This window comes from Microchirus variegatus (assembly GCF_963457635.1).
Source record: "Microchirus variegatus genome assembly, chromosome: 17".
NCBI lineage: Eukaryota > Metazoa > Chordata > Actinopteri > Pleuronectiformes > Soleidae > Microchirus > Microchirus variegatus.
The window spans coordinates 21,266,558-21,285,435 of NC_139818.1; the positions used below are offsets into that span (position 1 = coordinate 21,266,558).

The 18,878-nt window shown below is 38.4% G+C and overlaps 1 protein-coding gene across 1 annotated transcript in view; it reads left to right on the forward strand.

Annotated features, from left to right (window-relative positions):
• rab26 (RAB26, member RAS oncogene family) overlaps positions 1–18,878 on the forward strand; it is a gene marked incomplete at both ends in the record, with an annotated part of 91,349 nt that overhangs the window by 33,847 nt on the left and 38,624 nt on the right. The window contains one exon of the mRNA XM_083903753.1: positions 10,329–10,370. Coding sequence (XP_083759879.1) covers positions 10,329–10,370 — 42 coding nt within the window. The remainder of the gene's footprint in view (positions 1–10,328; positions 10,371–18,878) is intronic.

The window sequence follows — 18,878 nt, forward strand, 5'->3', positions numbered from 1 at the left end:
GTTCATCCATCTGTATCACTGTCATGAATGAGTTATCTGTGAAAGGGTCTGGAGGGGATTTCTGCCAAATTTGGCACAAGTGCTTGTTTATTCGAGCTCACAGACGAATACGTTTGAATTCCGGTGATCGGACGTCACTCTGACGCCGATCATGTGATACATGACTGTGAGATGTATATGTTAAGACTCACACGGGTTATGAGACGGTTGAATGGGGCTGCAACTCAGGATTATTTCCATTATTGACTGATGTCATATGTTGTCTCAAGCAATTTGTTTGTTGTTTCATCTATAAAATGTGGACAACTGAGTAAAAAGCCAAATCAAACCCTAACCCTTACCCTCTAAGCCAAATCAAACTCTAACCCTAACCCTTGCCAAATCTAACCCTAACCCTCCCTCTAACCCTAAGCTAAATCTAACCCTAACCCTCCCTCTAACCCTAAGCTAAATCTAACCATAACCTCCCTCTAAGCCAAATCTAACCCTAACTCTAACCCTTGCCAAATCTAACCCTAACCCTCCCTCTAACCCTAAGCCAAATCAAACCCTAACCCTCCCTCTAAGCCAAATCTAACCCTAACCCTCCCTCTAAGCCAAATCTAACCCTAACCCTTGCCAAATCTAACCCTAACCCTCCCTCTAACCCTAAGCTAAATCTAACCATAACCTCCCTCTAAGCCAAATCTAACCCTAACTCTAACCCTTGCCAAATCTAACCCTAACCCTCCCTCTAACCCTAAGCTAAATCTAACCATAACCTCCCTCTAAGCCAAATCTAACCCTAACTCTAACCCTTGCCAAATCTAACCCTAACCCTCCCTCTAACCCTAAGCCAAATCAAACCCTAACCCTCCCTCTAAGCCAAATCTAACCCTAACCCTAACCCTCTAAGCCAAATCTAACCCTAACCATCTGTCTAAGCCAAATCTAACCCTAACCCTCCCTCTAACCCTAACCCTAAGCCAAATCAAACCCTAACCCTTACCCTCTAAGTCAAATCAAACTCTAACCCTAACCCTTACTCTTGCCAAATCTAACCCTAACCCTCCCTCTAAGCCAAATCTAATCCTAACCATCTGTCTAAGCCAAATCAAACCCTAACCCAAATCAAACCCTAACCCTCAAACCCTAACCCTAACCCTAAAATATCCTGTTCTGTCAGTAAATTAACGTTGGCACCCTGCGTGACCCTCATGTACAGGATAAAGTGGTAGAAGATGAATGGATGGATACAGTAAAGCAGAGAAATCGAGCTCTACGCCCATATTACGGTAGCCAGATAACGAAAGTGAAAGTTATTTTGGGAAAAAAAGGGGCAGAAGAACTCACTCATTTAACATTTTATTTTGACAATTCTACATTTGCCATGAAATCAAAGTAAATCCAGGCAGCCTGAATATCATGAAGGTCATAAGAGAGTTAAAACTATTCTTGAATGATTGGGCTTCAGATTTGGTTAAGGTGTAATGGCTGAGGGTCTATATTATGTGTGTGTTTTTGCTGGTAAACGAGATAATTCCACCTTAAATAAGAGCAAACAACACCTGCCTCATCTGTAACAGGTGTGTGTGGTTCACACGTCTGTCACTCGGCCAGTTTCTGTTTGTCTTTCCTCTCGGTCTCAGACTGTCAGACTTCACATTGCAGATCGTTATTGTTAATATTAATATTATGTTCGCCTGCAGAAACAGTAATATTGGATTTTGAATCATTTTTAACACTGGGACGTCTCCACAAACACCTGATGGATGAATATAGAAGTCTGTGCAGGTCCCACCGACCCAAGAGGACGCTGACGACTGACTGCGTCGATCCTCTGGTTTCAGGCTGAATATTTTTGGTTTCTAATGGAAACTACACGACAGATTGGCATGAAATTTGGCACCGTGTTTTGAGCACCCTCAGGTGGAATTGTAATTATTTTCCAGTTTCCATATCAGGTTGTTTCTTGGGCATTGGCCTGATTCAAAGTATTAGAAATTCTTACCAACACTTTGAAACACTACATTCAGGGCTTATGTCCAGTGCTTCTTGGACACAAATCGCTGATTGGTGACGACAAACCAGATTGGCTAAAGAGTAATTTTTTTTTTTTTCTCCATGGAAACGGCTTCACGTAATATTTCCAAATATCCATCTGCTCAGCCCAGGGAAGGTGGTAGATCTCGCACAGGAAGCTGAAACACTCCTCAGGTTGAGTGTTTTGCAGTTATGTAAACACAGCAGCCTACACACAGTGCTGCGAACATCTTTGCTCCGGGACAAAGTCAAAACATTTCACAACACTTTGTGTCACTGTTTGCACGGGCGGCATTAACAAATGTCTTTTTTTTTTTTTGCATAAAGGAAGCAAACTTCTTCTTCTTCATCAACATCTCCTCCATCTAACCCTGGTCTCTGTATCCTCTTCTCTCACACCAACTTACGTCATGTCCTCTTTCACTACATCCATAAATCTTCTCTTTGGTCTTCCTCTAGACCTCCCCAGAGGCGATTCTAGAGTCTGTAGGGGCCCTAGGCAAAAAATCCCAGGGGGCCCTTCCTTCCAACCAGTGTTCTTCCCCATTATGTTACAAATAATCTGACACCAATGAGTTCAAAATATATTTTTTTTTAAAAATGAATGAAATAACTTGGAAAAACCTTGTAATTTAAAAGTATGTGAAAATATAAATGTAAAGAACAATAAAATACTGTAAATAGCTTTTAAAAAACTATATAAACTTCGTAAAAAAAATACATTACAGTGTAAAGAACCCACATTATAAAACAATATCAATATATAGAACAATAAAATACTGTAAATAACTGAAAAAATCATATATATACATATATAAAGGTTTCCTACTGAGATGTCATTGCAAATCGCCCATTGTTGTTTAAGGGGGACGGGGAGGCGGCTGCTCACTGCACATTTCAGTAAAAACAGCCCTCAGGCTCCGAGTGTCGAGGGGCCCCCTATCGGCTCGGGGGCCCCAAGCGGTTGTCTGCCCTGCCTGTTTACCCTGCATAAAGGAAACGAACAAAGTGCAATAAAGCTCCAATGAGTCCGAACTAAGCTTTTGCTGGTTACTTTTAATCGTTGACGGTCCTCCCATTTAGTGCCACAGCAAATGGATTTTAAATGGCTGCACCTTTTTTGTCGGTGCACAAACAAACTAAAGTGAAACGAATATCATCGCATTTACTTGCACTAAATTGGCTGTAGGGTCATTTGTGTAGCAAATCCAAACTATGAGGGTACTTGCAAATCGCCAAAATCCCTGCTAGCGTTGCTACCCACTCCGCCCCCATCTCACTCTCAACTGGTAGAGCAGAGCAGCCGATCAATGGACGTTTTCTGATCTAGAACTCAAAAACGAGCCGATTTTGGTCGATTCACCTCGCGTGGTGAGGCAGATTTGGAAAAAGAAAGATGCATACAAACGTGGGACTGTTCTGAATTCTTCCACGTTATGGACACGTTTGCACCTCAAGGCCAGTTCCCCTGAACTCCCTTTGTACCAACCAACCAAAAGACACCGTATTGAACCCAGGAACAATCTCCGAACATTACAAACTATATAAGATCCACGTGTAACTGCAGGGAAAAGAAGAAGAACTCTTTACACAGAGGAAAATGATCTGATTCTGAATCACGTTAATAAATGACACGTTTTGTTGCCTTCACACTTTACGTCGTACCGCTATTTTTGTTATCCGTTGACCTGTCGATTGAAATGACTTTGTGTTGTCCATAAACCAAAGATATTCAGTTCACCGTCATAGAAACCAGATCATATTCACGTTAAAATTGAAAACCTAAACATTTTAAGCCGAGCCATAAAACATCAAAGCAGTTTGGTGAATAATTTAGTTGCCGATTCATTGTTGCAGCCTTTAAATTAAGAACCGTATTAGAAACGTTGAACTCCAGTAACTTTTAGTGCTATAAAATTATATAAAATTAGGTCACGAAAAGCACACACTGTAGAAACATGAAACGACTCTATATTAGCCGTCATCAAAGCAATCGGTACTTTGAAGAATCTAAAATGCAAAACTTATTCTTGGTTGTTTTTGCATCATTTTTTACGGAGCTGAATACAAGAGGGATTTGTCGGACAAAATGAGTGCATTCCCTGCCCCCTGAGGAAATGCACTTCAGTAGAAGACTTCTCCTATACTTCTGTTGATATAAACTTTTCAACAGTGTAAAACCCTCCAGTTTCCTGTGGTCGGCCCACGAGCACGAGTTACTCTTTTGTGGCGTTAATGTGCTACGCTGCTGTCAGAACGAGGCTTAGGAGCTGTGAATTGCTCCCCATGTGCAAGGTAAACTAACTAAAACTGACAACAAAAAAACCCCCCTCCCTCCATGTAATATGGATGAAATGCATTAGGAATGAGGGGAAAAGTATGTTGATGGTGAATGGGCAGATATCTCGAGGCACCAGAGTCTGCCGGCACCGGAGCAGAGAAACCTACGTGAAGCCGAAGGAACATTTTGGTGCAGCGATAAGTAGAGGAAATGGAACCAATTTGTTTGTCCGATGAGCTAAAACACACTTTTTCTCAGCCGATATTTTTGACTGATTTGATGTTTTCTGCACGGACTAAGACCATCATTTGGTTTTCTCAATGTCATGAAAACACGTTAGTCTGACTACAATCGAGTTAGTCTTAGTCGGACTAACGTACCTGGTTGCATAGTCCGACTACTCTTGATGTTTTCTGCAAGCTGATGGTGGTACTTTTCCCCCCCATCTTGATCTTGAACCAGTTCTGGGTTAGGATTATTGGAACCTTGGTGGTTCCACAACTTGCATGAATGTTAGAAGTCCAATTTTAGTCAGACTAAGATAATAATTTGGTTTTCTTAATGTCATTTAAACACTTAAAGTCTGACTACAATCGAGTTAGTCTTAGTCGGACTAACATACCTGGTTTCATAGTCCGATTACTCTGTGGTACTTTGTGGTACTTTTCCACCATCTTGATCTTGAACCAGTTCTGCGTTAGGATTTTTGGAACCTTTGTGGTTCCAGAACTTTCATGAATGTTAAAAGTCCAATTTTAGTCAGACTAAGATAATAATTTGGTTTTCTTAATGTCATTTAAACACTTAAAATCTGACTACAATCGAGTTAGTCTTAGTCGGACTAACATACCTGGTTTCATAGTCTGATTACTCTGTGGTACTTTGTGGTACTTTTCCACCATCTTGATCTTGAACCAGTTCTGCGTTAGGATTTTTGGAACCTTGGTGGTTCCAGAACTGTAATGAATGTTAAAAGTCCAATTTTAGTCGGACTAAACACTAATTTGGTTCTCTTAATGTCATGTAAACACATTAGTCGGACTAAGACAATCATTTGGTTTTCTTAATGTCATGTAAACACCTTAGTCTGACTAAAATCGAGTTAATCTTAGTCGGACTAGCAAACCCTGATTCATAGTCCGATTAATCTTACGTGTATCCACTTAGTCGGACTAGAGTCGGACTTGGCGAACTGTGCATGTACCAAAATTTCCTCCTGGTCTTTGACCCGGAAGTAGAAGGAGACGACGTTGTCTTTCTTCGGACAACACAGCAACCACAAGGAAGATGAAGTGCAACCTATGTAGATTCTGCAATTTGTCCAGTTGCCTGCCTTAGTCGGACTACGGCCTTGGCTTGATTAAGCTGTGCTTGTAGACGACTCGCCACTTCCTGTTTCCAACATTTCGATTCCAAACTGCAGTTTCACAGTCTCAGGATACGCACATTATTTTGCAGCTCAAGGGCAAGATCTGCAAACAACTGCTCGCATTAACATTAATGAGTCTATCGTGAGGGACGCAACATGGAAACAATTCTCATCGTGCACTTCCTATAAAACACATATTTAGTTTCATAATGTGCACACGCATTAGGATGTGGAGAACATGTGCTGCATGTGCAGGTTTGGACATTTCCCTAATTGTACATATTACAGTTACAGGAGGCCATGATTGCAGTTTCATGTTATTAATATGTATTTCTTGGGTGTAATTTCCCGTCCACTAAACTAAAACTCCGCCTCCTCAGTTTTGTTGCTTCATCATAGTTGTGTGTTTCCTCTGTACAAACACACAGTTATGTGCAGGTATAATGATCTTTGTAAGTAGCTCTTCCTTGGTCTCATCCATCAAACTTTGGACAAACTTTAATGGACAAAAACAAAGTCTGGTTTAATAACCAAACCCATGCTCTGTTTGGACAATCGCTGTGAGGGAAGGAGTTTAGAAACTGCTCAGCCTCACTTTTATATTGTGATATTTCTGAGTTTCCCCTCAACCACAACTTCTCAAAGCCATAAATCACCTTTTTCCCCCTGCTTGTGCAGTCACCGAGCTTCCCCAAGGTCTTCATCTTCTGCCCCCGTGAGGACCTCGGAGCACACGACTGAAATCCCAATTCAGTGTCCAATCACCAAAGGGACATTTTGGACCGTGTGCACTCTCTGTCTGTATTTGCATGCAAAGAAAGAAGTCCTACGACCATGTTCCTCTCTATCATGAGAGGCAGGGGGGGGAATGAATAATGGGCTCAGAGGATCGCCGTCGACAGCGAGACCTTCTGTTTGTTGGAGGAAACTGTAAAGTGGAATTAAAATTCACAGTTTTATTTTTTTTTACATGTTTCACAGTTGGACACCTGCCTCATATCTCCTGCTCGTGCTGATAGTCCCGCTGGGTCCTGACCGGGCCGGCGCGCTCGTCCGTCTCGTTTGCCAGTATCTCTAGTAAACGATAGATGACGGGGCTCTAAATCTGCTCTCTGTCGAGTAGAATAAAAAGTTGAAAATCATTTTCCGCGGAGCCGCGGCAACTTGTGACCGTCGATGTGGGCGTTCATTTAGAAAGATGCCAAAGCTGATAAAAGCCAGCTTCCTAGTGCTGTGTGTGTGTGTGTGTGTGTGTGTGTGTATGCTAAATTGCCTGGCAACCACATTGTCGGTAAATGATGCAACCGTGTGAAACAAAGCTATTCAGGGTTAGGATTGTTGGAACCTTGGTGGTTCCACAACTGTCATGAATGTTAAAAGTCCAATTTTAGTCGGACTAAGACAATAATTTGGTTTACTAAATGTCATGTAAACACGTTAGTCCGACTAAAATCAGATTTTTTTTTTGTTTGTCTTAGTCTTTGTCAGACTAAGACAATCATTTGGTTTATTTAAAGTCATGTAAACACGGAAGTCTGACTAAAATCGAGTAAGTCTTAGTCGGACTAACGTACCTGGTTTCATAGTCTGATTACTCTTGATTTTTTTTCCTGCAAGCTGATGGTGGTACTTTTCCACCATCTTGAACCAATTCTAGGTTAGGATAATTGGAACCTTGGTGGTTCCACAACTGTCATGAATGTTAAAAGTCCAATTTTGGTCAGACTAAGACAATCATTTGGTTTTCTTAATGTCATGTAAACATGTTAGTCGAGTTAATCTTAGTCAGACTAACACACCTTGATTGATAGTCCAATTAAATGATTCAACCGTGTGAAACAAAGCTATTCAGGGTTAGGATTGGTGGAACCTTGGTGGTTCCACAACTGTCATGAATGTTAAAAGTCCAATTTTAGTCGGACTAAGACAATAATTTTGTTACTTAACGTCATGTAAACACGTTAGTCCGACTAAAATCAGATTTTTTTTGTTTGTCTTAGTCTGTCTTAGTCTTTGTCAGACTAAGACAATCATTTGGTTTATTTAAAGTCATGTAAACACGGTAGTCTGACTAAAATCGAGTAAAGCCCAATTTATACTCCTGCGTAAAGTGCTCTGCGTAGCTACGCAGAGTCCTCTACGTCGACGCAGAACCTGTCGAAGAGCCTCTGCGTCGTCTCCGGGTGCACGGAATATTTTTTAAGTGTCCGTCACTCCGTCAAGGAACTACGGAGACGGCAAGAGCTGCGATTGGTCCTCAGGACAGGCCGAGCTAAGCTGCTCTGTGCCGGCTCTCAGTGCGCTCCGGGCGTCCTGACAGAGGCGGAGCTGATCCCCGCCGATAACGCCGCTGCCGAACTATAATTACGTCATATCTTAACACACACAGCACATGTTTAGACTCTAAATGGCCAATTTCTCGCCTCAAATTATCTTAAAACTGCGTTCCGTGACACAGAAAAGTGAGAAACGGCCACTTTTTCAACAACAACAGTCTTTCTCTCTCTTTCTTTCTCGGACGCCATTGCTCACTGTAGCCAGAAGCACAACAACCTTGCGCAGCGACCCCTACTGATCGGGCGGGAAATTGCAGCGAGTGTCCGTCACCACGACGCAGAAGTATAAATGCTCGAGGCGTCTCCGTGGTGACGCAGACGGATAACGCATACGCAGTCGGAGAAGTATAATGTGGCCTTAAGTCTTAGTCGGACTAACGTACCTGGCTTCATAGTCTGATTACTCTTGATTTTTTTTCCTGCAAGCTGATGGTGGTACTTTTCCACCATCTTGAACCAATTCTAGGTTAGGATAATTGGAACCTTGGTGGTTCCACAACTGTCATGAATGTTAAAAGTCCAATTTTGGTCTGACTAAGACAATCATTTGGTTTTCTTAATGTCATGTAAACATGTTAGTCGAGTTAATCTTAGTCAGACTAACACACCTTGATTGATAGTCCAATTAAATGATTCAACCGTGTGAAACAAAGCTATTCAGGGTTAGGATTGTTGGAACCTTGGTGGTTCCACAACTGTCATGAATGTTAAAAGTCCAATTTTAGTTGGACTAAGACAATAATTTTGTTACTTAACGTCATGTAAACACGTTAGTCCGACTAAAATCAGGTTTTTTTTGTTTGTCTTAGTCTGTCTTAGTCTTTGTCAGACTAAGACAATCATTTGGTTTATTTAAAGTCATATAAACACGGTAGTCCGACTAAAATCGAGTAAGTCTTAGTCGGACTAACGTACCTGGTTTCATAGTCTGATTACTCTTGATTTTTTTTCCTGCAAGCTGATGGTGGTACTTTTCCACCATCTTGATCTTGAACCAATTCTAGGTTAGGATTATTGGAACCTTGGTGGTTCCACAACTGTTGTGAATGTTAAAAGTCCAATTTTGGTCAGACTAAGACAATCATTTGGTTTTCTTAATGTCATGTAAACATGTTAGTCGAGTTAATCTTAACACACCTTGATTGATAGTCCAATTAAATGATTCAACCGTGTGAAACAAAGCTATTCAGGGTTAGGATTGTTGGAACCTTGGTGGTTCCACAACTGTCATGAATGTTAAAAGTCCAATTTTAGTCGGACTAAGACAATAATTTTGTTACTTAACGTCATGTAAACACGTTAGTCCGACTAAAATCAGATTTTTTTTGTTTGTCTTAGTCTGTCTTAGTCTTTGTCAGACTAAGACAATCATTTGGTTTATTTAAAGTCATGTAAACACGGTAGTCCGACTAAAATCGAGTAAGTCTTAGTCGGACTAACATACCTGGTTTCATAGTCTGATTACTCTTGATTTTTTTTCCTGCAAGCTGATGGTGGTACTTTTTCCACCATCTTGATCTTGAACCAATTCTAGGTTAGGATTATTGGAACCTTGGTGGTTCCACAACTGTCATGAATGTTAAAAGTCCAATTTTGGTCAGACTAAGACAATCATTTGGTTTTCTTAATGTCATGTAAACGCATTAGTCCGCACAAAATCAGACTTTTTTTTGTCTTAGTCAGACTAAGACAATCATTTTGTTTTTCTTAATGTCATGTAAACATGTTAGTCGAGTTAATCTTAGTCAGACTAACACACCTTGATTGATAGTCCAATTAAAAGATGCAACCGTGTGAAACAAAGCTATTCATCGAACAAAATGTGTGTGTGTGTGTGTTCTTGTATTTGTTTTTGTTACCTCCGTAACACCTTTTCTGGTGTAAACACCAACCTTGTCAGGACCAGTAGACTTCATGGAGACCAAAACCTGGTCCTAATGACGCGGAACCTTTCACCTAATACTTGAATTGTGCTTAAAAGCGAAGGTTAGCGGTGAATGTCCAAACGAATGGAAGCCAGTGAGGTGTCCTAACAAGAATATCTGTGCAAACCTGCGTGTGTGTGTGTGTGTGTGTGTGTGTGTGTGTACTGACATCATCTCAGTGATAAAAGCGAGCCTCGCAGCAAAGGCCGAGCCCTTATTACAGCAACTGTGGTCACAAAAGAGCGCGTATCATACATCAGTGTCGCCGCACACACGACGACGCGATTACTTTCCCCTTTAGCACTTTCTTTAAATGCATGATTTTGTTGCTTCTTTGTTGTTGTTTTTGTGAAATCTCAATGATTTGTAATTTTTCCCCCCCCATTATCTTCCAGAATAAAGTCATGACGATTGACGCCGTGAAGGTCAAACTGCAGGTAAGCTCAATATTTCCAATATCTCCATGTGTCGGTGTGTTTTCCCTTTGAATAACAAATCAGCGGCAACTTTTCTCCCATGGTGTAAATCCCCATTTCCCATTCATCTTCGTTGCTTCCTGTGGTGAGAGTGCACAGTTGCTCAAAAACAATGACTTAATGAGGCCTTGGTTAGTTTCTATCAGTCAATTAGCCCGAACTGCTCTGCCTGACTGAGGACACGAGAGGGAATAGCAGACTCGACGTCAGATTATTACGGAGCCTCGGAAGTTTTCAGTCGGAGACACAAACGGGCAAAGAGGCCAGTGAACAGACTCTGATGGTGTTTTTCCACCTCAGTTACACAACACTCACTCTCTCCCCTCCCATCATGTTCTCTTTTCCTAGCGGAGCTGGCTTCATCCATCGTTGTTATCGAGAGAAATATGACATTTCTGGTAATATCCCGGGAATACAGTGAAAGCTATAGGAGCTAAATTGTTTCTGAAATCCTCTTCATGTCCAGGTAGCCATCAATAAAGACAGTTAGTGTCTGTAGTCTACGCGATAAAAACGATTATTGACTTAGTTTGGATGGAACAGTGAACCTTTTTATACGCGACACCAACGAGTGACGAGCAAAACAGTTGTTTTTGTTAGAAAAGGATTAGTTCAGTACTTCTTCGGACATTTCAATGTGATTTTGAACCACAGCATTTTCTCTACTAGAAAGTGTCATCTACTATGAAAATTTTCATTTTGCCTTGTTCATAACTTCATTAATAAGCAAGTAGAGCCAGATTCAGATTCATCAGTGCGTGTGTCTCCGCGAGGCCGTTACCGACCTCGTATTAACAACCGTTCGGAGTACTCTCCTAATACAAGTGGACAGCTGTGAGTGCTTCCTTCCGCACCTGGTATGAATAAGAATTTTTATGGCCGACCTGCACTGCTCTCCCAGAGACACACACACTTCAGTATATGAGAATATGCACATGACTGCTTCCTGACATAGTTTTTGCCAAATTGCAATGATTTCATATCAATATAAAAACACTAAAGTAGTTAGTGTTAATGAATTTTTGAAAATGAGGAAATGATCCATTTTCCCTGATGCACTTTGACAGTGAAATGACTTTAGTCTCAAAAACAAAAAGTATCTCGGAATGACTTGAAATTTACCATTATAATAGTCAGCATCACCCTGAACAAGAATCTGTTGAAAATATTTACATATCTCTTAAGGAATAATTTTAATGATTTTTTGAAAATCAGGAAATTATTAATTTTCCCTGATGCACTTTGACAGTGAGCTGTTTCTTCAAAAAAAACCAAAAAGTATCTCGAAATGATTTGAAATTTACCAACATAATAGTCGGCATCGCCCTGAACAAGGATGTGTTGAAAACATTTTCAAAGCTCTTAAGGAATAATTTTAATGATTTTTTGAAAATCAGGAAATGATCCATTTTCCCTGATGCACTTTGACAGTGAGCTGAGTTTCTTCAAAAAAACAAAAAGTATCTCGGAATGATTTGAAATTTACCATCATAATAGTCGGCATCGCCCTGAACAAGGATGCGTTAAAAATATTTGCAAAACCTTTTAGGAATAATTTTAATGATTTTTTGAAAATCAGGAAATTATCCATTTTCCTTGATGCTCTTTGACAGTGAGCTGAGTTTCTTCAAAAAAACAAAAAGTATCTCGGAATGACTTGAAATTTACCATCATAATAGTCGACATCGCCCTGAACAAGGATGTGTTGAAAATATTTGCAAAGCTCTTAAGGAATAATTTAAATGATTTTTTGAAAATCAGGAAATGATCCATTTTCCCTGATGCACTTTGACAGTGAGTTGAGTTTCTTCAAAAAAACAAAAAGTATCTCGGAATGACTTGAAATTTACCATCATAATAGTCGGCATCGCCCTGAACAAGGATGCGTTGAAAATATTTGCAAAGCTTTTTAGGAATAATTTTGATGAATTTTTGAAAATCAGGAAATTATCCATTTTCCCTGATGCACTTTGACAGTGAGCTGAGTTTCTTCAAAAAAACAAAAAGTATCTCGGAAAGATTTGAAATTTACCATCATAATAGTCGGCATCGCCCTGAACAAGGATGCGTTGAAAATATTTGCAAAGCTCTTAAGGAATAATTTTAATGATTTTTTTGAAGATCAGGAAATTATTCATTTTCCCTGATACACTTTGACAGTGAGCTGAGTTTCTTCAAAAAAACAAAAAGTATCTCGGAATGATTTGAAATTTACCATCATAATAGTCGGCATCGCCCTGAACAAGAATGTGTTGAAAATATTTGCAAAGCCATTAAGGAATAATTTTAATGATTTTTTTGAAAATCAGGAAATGATGCATTTTCCCTGATGCACTTTGACAGTGAGCTGAGTTTCTTCAAAAAATCAAAAAGTATCTCAGAATAACTTGAAATTTACCATCAAAATAGTCGGCATTGCCCTGAACAATGATCTGTTGAAAATATTTGCAAAGCTCTTGAGGAATAATTTAAATGATTTTTTTGAAAATCAGGAAATTATCCATTTTCCCTGATGCACTTTGACAGTGAGCTGAGTTTCTTCAAAAAAACAAAAAGTATCTCGGAAAGATTTGAAATTTACCATCATAATAGTCGGCATCGCCCTGAACAAGGATGCGTTGAAAATATTTGCAAAGCTCTTAAGGAATAATTTTAATGATTTTTTTGAAGATCAGGAAATTATTCATTTTCCCTGATACACTTTGACAGTGAGCTGAGTTTCTTCAAAAAAACAAAAAGTATCTCGGAATGATTTGAAATTTACCATCATAATAGTCGGCATCACCCTGAACAAGAATGTGTTGAAAATATTTGCAAAGCCATTAAGGAATAATTTTAATGATTTTTTTGAAAATCAGGAAATGATGCATTTTCCCTGATGCACTTTGACAGTGAGCTGAGTTTCTTCAAAAAAACAAAAAGTATCTCAGAATAACTTGAAATTTACCATCATAATAGTCGGCATCACCCTGAACAAGGATCTGTTGAAAATATTTGCAAAGCTTTTAAGGAATAATTTTAATGATTTTTTTGAAGATCAGGAAATTATTCATTTTCCCTGATGCACTTTGACAGTGAGCTGAGTTTCTTCAAAAAAACAAAAAGTATCTCGGAATGATTTGAAATTTACCATCATAATAGTCGGCATCGCCCTGAACAAGAATGTGTTGAAAATATTTGCAAAGCCATTAAGGAATAATTTTAATGATTTTTTTGAAAATCAGGAAATGATGCATTTTCCCTGATGCACTTTGACAGTGAGCTGAGTTTCTTCAAAAAATCAAAAAGTATCTCAGAATAACTTGAAATTTACCATCAAAATAGTCGGCATTGCCCTGAACAATGATCTGTTGAAAATATTTGCAAAGCTCTTGAGGAATAATTTAAATGATTTTTTTGAAAATCAGGAAATTATCCATTTTCCCTGATGCACTTTGACAGTGAGCTGAGTTTCTTCAAAAAAACAAAAAGTATCTCGGAAAGATTTGAAATTTACCATCATAATAGTCGGCATCGCCCTGAACAAGGATGCGTTGAAAATATTTGCAAAGCTCTTAAGGAATAATTTTAATGATTTTTTTGAAGATCAGGAAATTATTCATTTTCCCTGATACACTTTGACAGTGAGCTGAGTTTCTTCAAAAAAACAAAAAGTATCTCGGAATGATTTGAAATTTACCATCATAATAGTCGGCATCACCCTGAACAAGAATGTGTTGAAAATATTTGCAAAGCCATTAAGGAATAATTTTAATGATTTTTTTGAAAATCAGGAAATGATGCATTTTCCCTGATGCACTTTGACAGTGAGCTGAGTTTCTTCAAAAAAACAAAAAGTATCTCAGAATAACTTGAAATTTACCATCATAATAGTCGGCATCACCCTGAACAAGGATCTGTTGAAAATATTTGCAAAGCTTTTAAGGAATAATTTTAATGATTTTTTTGAAGATCAGGAAATGATTCATTTTTCCTGATGCACTTTGACAGTGAGCTGAGTTTCTTCAAAAAAACAAAAAGTATCTCGGAATGATTTGAAATTTACCATCATAATAGTCGGCATCGCCCTGAACAAGGATCTGTTGAAAATATTTGCAAAGCTTTTAAGGAATAATTTTAATGATTTTTTTGAAGATCAGGAAATGATTCATTTTTCCTGATGCACTTTGACAGTGAGCTGAGTTTCTTCAAAAAAACAAAAAGTATCTCGGAATGACTTGAAATTTACCATCATAATAGTCGGCATCGCCCTGAACAAGGATGTGTTGAAAATATTTGCAAAGCTCTTAAGGAATAATTTGAATGATTTTTTGAAGATCAGGAAATGATCCATTTGCTCGATGCACTTTGACAGTGAGCTGAGTTTCTTCAAAAAAACAAAAAGTATCTCAGAATAACTTGAAATTTACCATCATAATAGTCGGCATCACCCTGAACAAGGATCTGTTGAAAATATTTGCAAAGCTTTTAAGGAATAATTTTAATGATTTTTTTGAAGATCAGGAAATGATTCATTTTTCCTGATGCACTTTGACAGTGAGCTGAGTTTCTTCAAAAAAACAAAAAGTATCTCGGAATGATTTGAAATTTACCATCATAATAGTCGGCATCGCCCTGAACAAGGATCTGTTGAAAATATTTGCAAAGCTTTTAAGGAATAATTTTAATGATTTTTTTGAAGATCAGGAAATGATTCATTTTTCCTGATGCACTTTGACAGTGAGCTGAGTTTCTTCAAAAAAACAAAAAGTATCTCGGAATGACTTGAAATTTACCATCATAATAGTCGGCATCGCCCTGAACAAGGATGTGTTGAAAATATTTGCAAAGCTCTTAAGGAATAATTTGAATGATTTTTTGAAGATCAGGAAATGATCCATTTGCTCGATGCACTTTGACAGTGAGCTGAGTTTCTTCAAAAAAACAAAAAGTATCTCAGAATGACTTGAAATTTACCATCATAATAGTCGGCATCGCCCTGAACAAGAATGCGTTGAAAATATTTGCAAAACTTTTTGGGAATAATTTTAATGAATTTTTGAAATTCAGGAAATGATCCATTTGCCCTGATGCTCTTTGACAGTGAGCTGAGTTTCTTCAAAAAAACAAAAAGTATCTCAGAATAACTTGAAATTTACCATCATAATAGTCAGCATCACCCTGAAAAATGATGTGTTGAAAATATTTGCAAAGCTTTTTAGGAATAATTTTAATGATTTTTTGAAAATCAGGAAATTATCCATTTTCCTTGATGCTCTTTGACAGTGAGCTGAGTTTCTTCAAAAAAACAAAAAGTATCTCGGAATGACTTGAAATTTACCATCATAATAGTCGACATCGCCCTGAACAAGGATGTGTTGAAAATATTTGCAAAGCTTTTTAGGAATAATTTTAATGATTTTTTTGAAAATCAGGAAATTATCCATTTTCCCTGATGCACTTTGACAGTGAGCTGAGTTTCTTCAAAAAAACAAAAAGTATCTCGGAATGACTTGAAATTTACCATCATCATAGTCGGCATCACCCTGAACAAGAATGCGTTAAAAATATTTGCAAAGCTTTTTAGGAATAATTTTAATGATTTTTTTGAAAATCAGGAAATGATCCATTTTCCCTGATGCACTTTGACAGTGAGCTGAGTTTCTTCAAAAAAACAAAAAGTATGTCGGAATGATTTGAAATTTACCATCATAATAGTCGGCATCGCCCTGAACAAGAATGTGTTGAAAATATTTGCAAAGCTTTTTAGGAATAATTTTAATGATTTTTTGAAAATCAGGAAATGATCAATTTTCCCTGATGCACTTTGACAGTGAGCTGAGTTTCTTCAAAAAAACAAAAAGTATCTCGGAATGACTTGAAATTTACCATCATAATAGTCGACATCACCCTGAACAAGGATGCGTTAAAAATATTTGCAAAACTTTTTAGGAATAATTTTAATGATTTTTTGAAAATCAGGAAATGATCCATTTGCCCTGATGCACTTTGACAGTGAGCTGAGTTTCTTCAAAAAAACAAAAAGTATCTCAGAATGACTTGAAATTTACCTACATAATAGTCAGCATCACCCTGAACAAGAATGTGTTGAAAATATTCCGCTCCCACTGTAGGAATACATACTTCCTACGGGCCCTGAACTAGTTGTATGACAGACAAAACTTCAGCTGTAGCCAATTTTTGAACTATTTTGAATTTGAGTTGGCAACCGTCGTAGCGACTAGACTTTAAAAGACATTTTCAATCCAAGAGAAGTTTCAAGTTTGTAGTGAAATCTAGAAATAATCAGTTGAAACTATTAAAAAGGCATCCAGGGACTGCATTTGAAGAGTTGAGGAGATGAGGTTTGCTTGAACATAATAATCACCTGAAACTAGCATTAGTGTGATTCCAACTCAGAATCTACCCGTTTTGTTTGCTAACAAGTCCACTGGGTCTTTCTTAAACGTCCATATTTCCACAGAAGCCGATAACGAACTAAATAACCCAAAAAAAAAAAATACTTATAGAAAGAGCTGCAATAAACCACCTGCTCCCCAGATGCCCGCTAAATCCAACACACTGCGTCTTTAAACCAGCTCCAGGAATACATTAGCTTAATTAGAGAGGTGAGAAATCAGACGCCGTTTATGTAAAAAAACGTTATTCACGGTGAACCGGGCTGTGTTTGTCACAGTGTGTGAGTCAGGATGAATGAGTGGAAACAAAAGCGCTTTCAGGTCACTGATAAGCCACATTCTTTTCATAACTGGACTCTGTAACACCTGCACCGGGCTGTTTTTTTCTACATCTGTCTTTTGTGTTGCAGGATATTACAGAGGCAGAGTTATTAGAAAGATAATGACGCTGACAACAGTGACCGTGGGTGTTAGAAAGGACATTTACATCTTTATCTGACCTCCTGTTATTCCAGCCGCTGCTAAACACGGGGCTATTATTCCTCCGCTTTTGCCCTTTGTCGAGAACTCGGAAAAACGCTTCAGTGATTCTGCCTCAGTTTTTCTTTCTCAAAACATCCTTTTCAGCAAATTAAAATCAAGACACGTATATATGACTTATTTTTTATTAGGAAGTCATATTGAGATCAAAAATCTCTCGTACAAGAGAGACCTGGTCATGCTAGCAGTCGTGCAAAAATGACAAAAAACGACATTAAAACACACGTACAACATAAAACGATGCAATAATGTAACATAAAAGAAGAAAAATATAGATATTATGTGAGAAAGTGTCGAGGTAAATAAGACAAACGTTACGGCAAATGAAACCAAACAAAATGTAAAACAACATTGTTCCTATTAATAAAGATGATGCTCAATTACAGAGTTGTCAGGCGAATAATAATAATGCTCCCCAACTGCAAGAAGGAGGCAACATCTTTCCTAAGATTTAATTAAAAAAACGAGCAAACACAAAAGAGGGTTTATGTATCACGTTTGCACGCATATATCTAGTGGTGCATATTAATTTAATACCTTTAATTACATTATTTCAAAAAGTCTCAGAGCTGTTTCAACTCAACTTTTGGAGCCACAGTGAAGGAAATGAACATCATCATCATCATCCTCGTCTACAAAGTCTCTTTCAGCTCTATGTGTTAAAACAACTCCGACACAGACACATGTCTACAATTTACTCTCAGGGTGTTTTTTTTTATCCTTTTTTCTGTATGCTAAACATTTGCTAATTTTTGGACTATATATTCATTAACATTCATTTGCCGAAAAATCATGTCACATGGCTAAAACAATACGCAGTCAGACGTCTGTGTTGATTCTCATTCTCATTTATCTCGTTATCACGAGAAAACCAACCTTGTTATCCCACGATAACGCACTCCTTTATTCTGTGATTTTGAGATTGAGAAAATATAGTGGCGAACATGGCCGCTCTTGGGCTTCCGTAGTGTTGTAAAGTTAGTGGTGACTGATTTTGTATGGCTGCTTTCTTTAACTTTCTGTGTAAAAGTTAATTAAGTTAAGATATAATATATTAATATGACATGTAATAATTAGCGTTGGGCACGTTAGCGTCGGTTAACGCGCGACGCCGTTTCCATGACGACTGACCGGAAAAAGACGCGGCGCGACGTCATGTTTACGTGACTCCCGATTGTTTAAAATGTGTCTCTGAAGTAACGCTAAAGTTTAAAAACAGAGGCACAGGTACGCTGGTTATTTGTAGCGCTGCTCTTTTCCTAAATAATAAAACATACCGCTCCAGTTCGACTGTAGGCGCGCTAAACCGGCGCTAAAGGAGCTAATGGAGCTAACCGCTAAACAGTGCCTGGACTCCGGTGTCACGGCACGTAAACATGACGTCACGCGTGTTTTTTTTCCAGTCAGTCGTTATGGAAACGGCGTCATGCGTTAACGTCATTAACCTGGTGCCCACCTCTAGTGATAATATGCACACTTTTGGCCTCAGGGGCATTTATGCTAGTGCTGTCTTTGTTTTGATAGTTTGGTG